The 8,693-nt window shown below is 43.7% G+C and overlaps 1 protein-coding gene across 1 annotated transcript in view; it reads right to left on the bottom strand.

The window, feature by feature from the left end:
* sulf2b (sulfatase 2b) overlaps nucleotides 1-8,693 on the bottom strand; it is a 99,076-nt gene that overhangs the window by 1,603 nt on the left and 88,780 nt on the right. Inside the window, 7 exon segments of the mRNA XM_049582445.1 lie at nucleotides 3,071-3,194; nucleotides 4,013-4,155; nucleotides 4,292-4,461; nucleotides 4,948-5,004; nucleotides 5,163-5,257; nucleotides 5,786-5,882; nucleotides 7,927-8,125. Of these exon segments, the coding sequence (XP_049438402.1) occupies nucleotides 3,071-3,194; nucleotides 4,013-4,155; nucleotides 4,292-4,461; nucleotides 4,948-5,004; nucleotides 5,163-5,257; nucleotides 5,786-5,882; nucleotides 7,927-8,125 (885 nt within the window).

Below are 8,693 nucleotides of genomic sequence, written 5' to 3'. Positions count from 1 at the left end.
GGTATGTGAAACATCAGTGACAGGTATGTGACATGTCAGTGACAGGTATGTGACATGTCAGTGACATGTCAGTGACAGGTATGTGACATGTCAGTGACAGTTATGTGAAATGTCAGTGACAGGTATGTGACAGGTATGTGAAACATCAGTGACAGGTATGTGACATGTCAGTGACAGGGATGTGAAACGTCAGTGACAGGGATGTGACAGGCATGTGAAACGTCAGTGACAGTTATGTGAAACGTCAGTGACAGGGATGTGACAGGTATGTGAAACGTCAGTGACAGGTATGTGACATGTCAGTGACAGGGATGTGAAACGTCAGTGACAGGGATGTGACAGGTATGTGAAACATCAGTGACAGGTATGTGACATGTCAGTGACAGGGATGTGAAACGTCAGTGACAGGGATGTGACAGGCATGTGAAACGTCAGTGACAGTTATGTGAAACGTCAGTGACAGGGATGTGACAGGTATGTGAAACGTCAGTGACAGGTATGTGACATGTCAGTGACAGGGATGTGAAACGTCAGTGACAGGGATGTGACAGGTATGTGACATGTCAGTGACAGGTATGTGAAATGTCAGTGACAGGTATGTGACAGGTATGTGAAACGTCAGTGACAGGTATGTGACATGTCAGTGACAGGGATGTGAAATGTCAGTGACAGGGATGTGAAACGTCAGTGACAGGGATGTGACAGGTATGTGACATGTCAGTGACAGGGATGTGAAACGTCAGTGACAGGAATGTGACAGGCATGTGAAACGTCAGTGACAGTTATGTGAAACGTCAGTGACAGTTATGTGAAACGTCAGTGACAGAGATGTGACAGGTATGTGAAACGTCAGTGACAGGTATGTGACATGTCAGTGACAGGGATGTGACATGTCAGTGACAGGGATGTGACAGGTATGTGAAATGTCAGTGACAGGTATGTGACATGTCAGTGACAGGTATGTGAAACGTCAGTGACAGGGATGTGACAGGCATGTGAAACGTCAGTGACAGGTATGTGACATGTCAGTGACAGGGATGTGACAGGTATGTGAAACGTCAGTGACAGGGATGTGACAGGTATGTGAGATGACAGGTATGTGACAGGTATGTGAAACATCAGTGACAGGTATGTGACATGTCAGTGACAGGTATGTGACATGTCAGTGACATGTCAGTGACAGGTATGTGACATGTCAGTGACAGTTATGTGAAATGTCAGTGACAGGTATGTGACAGGTATGTGAAACATCAGTGACAGGTATGTGACATGTCAGTGACAGGGATGTGAAACGTCAGTGACAGGGATGTGACAGGCATGTGAAGCGTCAGTGACAGTTATGTGACACGTAAGTGACAGGGAAGTGACATGCATGTGACACGTAAGTGACATGTATGTGACATGTAAGTGACAGGTAAGTGACAGGTATGTGACAGGTATGTGAAACATCAGTGACAGGTATGTGACATGTCAGTGACAGGGATGTGAAACGTCAGTGACAGTTATGTGACATGTCAGTGACAGGGATGTGAAACGTCAGTGACAGGGATGTGACAGGTATGTGAAACATCAGTGACAGGTATGTGACATGTCAGTGACAGGGATGTGAAACATCAGTGACAGGTATGTGACATGTCAGTGACAGGGATGTGAAACGTCAGTGACAGGGATGTGACAGGCATGTGAAACGTCAGTGACAGGGATGTAACAGGTATGTGAAACATCAGTGACAGGTATTTGAAACGTCAGTGACAGGTATTTGAAACGTCAGTGACAGGTATGTGACAGGTATGTGACATGTCATTGACAGGTATGTGACAGGTATGTGAAACGTCAGTGACAGGTATGTGAAACGTCATTGACAGGTATGTGACAGGTATGTGACATGTCATTGACAGGTATGTGACAGGTATGTGACATGTCATTGACAGGTATGTGACAGGTATGTGACATGTCAGTGACAGGGATGTGAAACATCAGTGACAGGTATGTGACATGTCAGTGACAGGGATGTGAAACGTCAGTGACAGGGATGTGACAGGCATGTGAAACGTCAGTGACAGTTATGTGAAACGTCAGTGACAGGGATGTGACAGGTATGTGAAACGTCAGTGACAGGTATGTGAAACGTCAGTGACAGGTATTTGAAACGTCAGTGACAGGTATGTGACAGGTATGTGAAACGTCAGTGACAGGTATGTGACATGTCATTGACAGGTATGTGACAGGTATGTGAAACGTCAGTGACAGGTATGTGACAGGTATGTGACATGTAATTGACAGGTATGTGAAACGTCAGTGACAGTTATGTGAAACGTCAGTGACAGGGATGTGACAGGCATGTGAAACGTCAGTGACAGTTATGTGAAACGTCAGTGACAGGGATGTGACAGGTATGTGAAACGTCAGTGACAGGGATGTAACAGGTATGTGAAACGTCAGTGACAGGTATTTGAAACGTCAGTGACAGGTATGTGACAGGTATGTGAAACGTCAGTGACAGGTATGTGACATGTCATTGACAGGTATGTGACAGGTATGTGAAACGTCAGTGACAGGTATGTGACAGGTATGTGACATGTAATTGACAGGTATGTGACAGGTATGTGACATGTCATTGACAGGTATGTGACAGGTATGTGACATGTCAGTGACAGGTATGTGACATCAACACAGTGGTGATGTTCCTGGATCAACTTAAAACAGAAGCTGACGTCTGTCTGAGAGGACACAGGAGACATGTCCTCACACAGAGACAAGCTGCAGGCTGTGAGCCATGATCGGCCCCTGGGCCAGACTTTGTACTGGACCTTTAAATATTAAAAAAGATTTCCTGAGCAGTTTTCACTAGTGGAAGATTTGAATCCATTTTAAAATGTACTCATGCTGTAGATCCACCGTGTGGGACAAACAGGAAACAGGTTCAGACTGACAGGAGTCTGTTCACTGCTGCTGGATGACACAGTCTGATATCATGGAGTCATCATCACACTGCAGCGTGCAGGAGCATAAGGTGTGTGTGTGTGTGTGTGTGTGTGTGTGTGTGTGTGTGTGTGTGTGCGTGTCCTACCCTGCTCCAGTGAGCGTGTGCGGGGGTTACACTGCTTGTGTCCCCTGCAGCCTCGGAGCTCCATCAGCTGAACGTGGAGCTGGTTGAGGACGGTGCGGTCTAAAGAGCTGACGGCGTTTATCAGCTGAAGACACACAGAGGTCAGAGGTCAGAGGGGACGGGGTTAGGGACAGAGAAATAATGTGCAGAGCTGTGACTGACATCTGAACCACAGGACAGATTCATAGATGTTGAGCAGGCAACATGTTTCAGGTGATCTCCAACAGGTCCGTCAGATTTACTCAGTCTGTGTCTCAGAGGATTCTCACAGCTTCAGTGTGTCGTCAAGTTCTGCTGCAGACATGACAAGTTAAGTTGGTTTATACCATGGTGTGGGTCTATACTGGATTCTGATTGGCTGCAGGGAGTCCGTTAAAAACAGATAATGGACACCTAGTTCTGGTGAAACTGTCTGTTTACTGTTCTAAGTTCATGCACCGCCCACATAACAGTATCAGTGTCTGTAATCTGATTACAGTTCATTTCCAACACTGAGAGTAACATGAGTCCTTCAGTCCTGTGAGCACCACAGGATGGAGACTGTAGCGCCCCCTGTAGGATGGACAGTATAAGTGTGAGCAGGATAATGGCCTCTGCTGTGCGTCAGATGGTACAGGCCTCCACGTCAGCCATTAGAAAGTGATAATGGACGCTTCATCGAGCATCACCCCTTCTCTTAAAAAGCAAACCTGCGGTGGAAATATAATCTGTGATCAAACAGTCTCCACTCAAGGTTCTCTTACGAGTTTTTGTCCAGAGGTTTCGACCATGAGATGTAAATAAAAGCCAGTAAGTGAATCTACCAAGTGATTCAGATATTTTGTTTTTAATCTCTTCTTTGAGCTCAACCTCAAATCATACACCTGAGTGTGTGTGTGTGTGTGTGTGTGTGTGTGTGTGTACCTGGTATGGGTCTGTGTTGAGGTCAAAGTACTCCAGGAAGCCGGTGGCGAACTCACAGAACAGGAAGTTGTGGGTCTCGTTGATCGTCCTCAGACACCAGTAGGTGTTGTTGTTGGCGCTGGTGCAGGCACAGAATGGACCCACTGCAACACACACACACACACACACAGACACACACATTATATATACATATCACACACTGTGTCTCTGGTAAAACAGCATATTGAATACAAATATCAAATGTGTTTGTGTGTGTGTGAGTGTGTGTGTGTGTCATACATGTCCAGTATGGCGCAGTGTGCCAGTGCTGGTTGTCGTGTGTGAAGCAGGTGAGTCCGGGCATCGAACATGTGTCGTTGTTTCTGATCCTCTTGATCATCTTCCTCATTTTCTTCCTCCTCTTCTGCTCCTTTAGAAGCCACGCCTTCTTATCCCGAGCTCCGCCCTTCCTGCACACACACACACACATACACACACACACACACACACACACCATCACCATCAGCAAATGCACATGAAACCCTCTGACATGTGATTTCCTGTTGGAGTTCCTCAGGGTTTTGTTTTGGGTCTTCTAGTCTTGGTTAGTGAACAATTGAGCGTTTGTTTGTATTTCTACACTTTCATGTCTCCACTGAATCAACCTGTGACTCTGCGCTCTGTGAGAACTTGTCTCCAGTTTCCTCATCCTTCAGTTTGTCACAAACATTCAACATCAACACATCTGGAGATACAGAAAATCTACTGCTTGTTAAAACAAGTACAAGAGTTCCCTCTTAGACTGAGCAGAAGTATGAAAAAGCATAAAAAGGAAATACTCAAATAAAGTACTTGGAATTTGTACGTCACTACTGTACTTGAGTAAATGAACCTTCTGTCACAGCCAATCAGCTGCATTCATTGTCTGCTCCTTGTTCATAGTCTTTGAGTCTGACCTGAACGGGTGTCCTCCTCCTCTGAACCTCAGCTTGTTCTTCAGTTTGGATTTATACCTGAAAAACACACACACACACACACACACACACACACACACACACACACACACACACACACACACACACACACACACACAGCAGCTCAGGATTATTCTCCTGGCTCCTTCTTCGTTGGTATCTGACTGTGGTGTGTTTGTGCCTCATGTCTGACTTACAGGTATTTATTACAGTCACACTGGAGGGGGCGGGCCTTCTTCAGGTGACCTCTGACCTCTCTCAGGTTCTTTATCTTGGTCTGCAGCGTCTCAATCTGACACAGAGAAAACGTTCAGTCACAGGTGAAACAGACGGTTAGTGATGGAATATAACTGAGTACAGAGGACACACCTGAGGCACCTGTACTTTACTGAGTCTTTGGTTTTCATACTTTTTTACTTCTCTTGTTCTACATTTATCTGACAGATTAAGATTTTTATACACAAAACAATATTAATAATTGTAATGTAAAATTAATAATGTTAGTAATTGTAATGTATCAGTAATACTGTTGAGGCTAAACAACACTTTGGGCTCACTGTGAGGAACATCTCTCTGTATTCCTACTGTTTTTACAAAGCAACCAATCGATCGATGGATCAACAGAGACAATAATCAGCAGATGAATCCATAATGAAAACAATCAGTAGTTAACAGTTAAAATGAGCTCCACAAACAACTACAACAGTTTTAACATGTTTAATACTTTAAAAACATGTTACTGATTCTACTGAAGTAACCTGTACCAGATTACTGCAGTAAAGTATCTGAGTACTTCCTCCAGCTCTTGGTTGAGTGTTACCTCGTGGTCGATGTGCAGCTTGTGATCCTTCCAGGCCTGCAGAGACTGATAGACTCCTGTATCACACCTGACTGTGGCGTTGGACAGGATGGAACATCTGCAGGTGCATAACATTATCATTAACTGTGATAATTAACACATAAACTATATAAACAGCAGTCTGTAACAGGAGCTGACATTTATGTTTTAATGACAGAGCAGAATTCACACTTTCCCCTGAAGGTGTTAGTTTATGAAACAAAGATTATTTTTCTTAATAATTCACAGCTGCTGAAGGGACGTGTCACAGCCTCCGTCCATCTGTGCTGATGATTCTCATTTACAGGAGATAGTCAGGATTCATCAGCTGTTACACAACGTTTCCTTCAGACCACACACTGGAGTTAAGTTACAGCTTCTCCATAACATACTATACTACATATATTAAAGGCTGCAGCCAAGAGTTTAAGGACACTTAAAGTGCGTTTGTGTAAAGCTGAGTCTGACATGTCCTGAAACAGAGAAATCTTCTGACACCACCTTTGGAACAAAGCTGCATTTGTTGCCCACCAGTGGTGAGCTGTTAAATCATAGTTTCTTTTACTGAGTTCAAGCATGTATTAATTTACACACTGTGTTATCCACAATAATGAATCAGAGCAGACACTATGTAGAGACCACAACGTATCAGTGGGTCACTCCTGGTAACCAACACCAGGGTTGTAAATCTGAACTGAACACACTGAGGCTGAATCTTCCATATTTGTGTCTGGGATTTTGGAGGATGTAGAAACCTTACTGGGAGAAATCCAGTGAAAACCATTCACATCTTTTAGGCTCATTCTAAAACTTCTGTCTGGTTCAGACTCCATGACATTTGTCACCAGTCTCTGTGTCACATCAGGTGATGGTGGAGTTGTAAAATTGTGCCGTGACTTGACCGACAGACATGACAGACTATACGTTGGTGCACGACCAATCATCACTGGTCATCTTTCACGACATGTGTGATGTCATCAAATTATTATTGTCCTATTTTTATTATTATTACTATTTCAGTCACTGTGTCTGTTCATGTTCCAGTTGACCTGTTACTGTAACAACAGAAAAAGTGCCAGCAGGTGGGCGGAGCTACATTTGAATCACTGAATCCTCCGCAGGAAGTTCCTGCAAATGTTTCACAATAAAGGCCTGTTTAGAAAGTGTAGGGATTCTGGCTGCTGAAATGATAATGGGGCTTTTTAATTTGAAACAGAAACAGGAAGTGTTGCGTTTGATTAAACTAAAACCAGAATGATAAATGGTGTGGTGTGTCTGAGATGCAGCTGGTAGCCTCTGCAGCTGTGCTGAGTACAGGCCCAGACACTATCTGTGGGTTTGATTCCTTTATATCCTCCATTATGAAGAAAGAATATTCTTTGCTAGCTTGATTTTTTTTACTCTGTGTGCTAACGTCCCTACAGGAAATATCTAAAAGGCTGGGCTGTTGTTGTACAGTTTCCATGGCAACAGATCACTCTATGTTCCTATTGGTCAAAGTGACGGCTGTGATGGGAGAAGTCGTGGAAGACAAAAAGAAAATCAAACATGCTAGACTTTCTGTCAGGACGCTGTGGGGCGTCCCAGACGTGGTGTCAGTTGTCGTCTACTATGACACACTACACCAGATGAAACCATGGGTTATCATGTACAACACTGTTTGTCGTTCACAATCCGAGCCGACACTGCGGCGACGCTGCGTCGAGCTGTAAATCAGGCTGATATCATGAAGTCTGAACCCAACATCAGAAGCTGTAGTTCTCCAAATAAAATACAACAGTGAAGCTTCAGTTCACAGATCTGTGACTGATTCATACGATGATTACTGATACTGAGTGCCTACAAAAAAACCTGTACAATCTGTTTTTGATTACACAGAAATAAAGATGAAGTTCCAGAGTTCAGTTTGTATGATGTAGAATTTTAGATGGATTTCCTTTAAAGAAGTGTAGCTTCAAATAAAACTGTCAGGAAATACATTTTGTCATCAAAATTCATTCATTCATTTTTCTACGAATATTTTATAAAATCACAGCTAACATGCTATTAGCCTTTTGAAACTCTGATGAACACACACACACACACACACACACACACACACACACACACATACACACACTCACCTGTGTGTGACCTTGTGGGAGTTGGGCGGGGCCACGACATTGGGAACTCCTCCCATCCCGCTGAACTCATCCTCAGGCTCGTCTGTTATTGACTGAGCCCAGTTGGCTCCACCCCCCAAGCTGTGGTTACCGGGATAACTGTTGGTCATGGACACGGAGCGGTAACGGTTCCTGGAGTAACTCTTCAGGGCTTTGAACTCTGTGACACACACACACACACACACACACACACACAGAAGGATCAGCAACACACAGATGTTTCTGAACGATGTCCGTCAGGCTCTGAGAGACTCATGAGAGAATAAAAAGGTGATGTGCAGTTCTGACGTCAGACACTAGAGGTCAGCATCACGTCAGGAAACCAGGTGAGCTGACTGAAACACTGCAGAGGAACAAGAGGTGTTTCCTCCTGGAGACAGAAACTCAGACACACTGGAATAAAATATAATTCTGTGAGTTTGTTTCTATTGTAGTTAAATGTTCACACTTACAGCCTCAGCACACTGACGATATATTTTATTTTAATGTTTTATATGTTAAGCACTGATGTTAAACACAGTAGCACAATGCACATATTATTTCTATTCTAATTTATTTTATTACTTTATATTTACATACTTTTATTTCATACTATATTAAACTCAAACTTCAATAGTAAGTAAACACAGTGACGTGTTCCTGGGAGGTTACCATGGTAACGATGACAGGCACTGTCTGGGTGTTTATCAGAGCTGCTGATTAGATTAATCAACAACAGAAAATTAACT

The sequence above is a fragment of the Epinephelus fuscoguttatus genome, linkage group LG7 (assembly GCF_011397635.1).
Source record: "Epinephelus fuscoguttatus linkage group LG7, E.fuscoguttatus.final_Chr_v1".
Taxonomy (NCBI): Eukaryota; Metazoa; Chordata; class Actinopteri; order Perciformes; family Serranidae; genus Epinephelus; species Epinephelus fuscoguttatus.
This window is presented reverse-complemented; position numbering and strand designations above follow the sequence as displayed.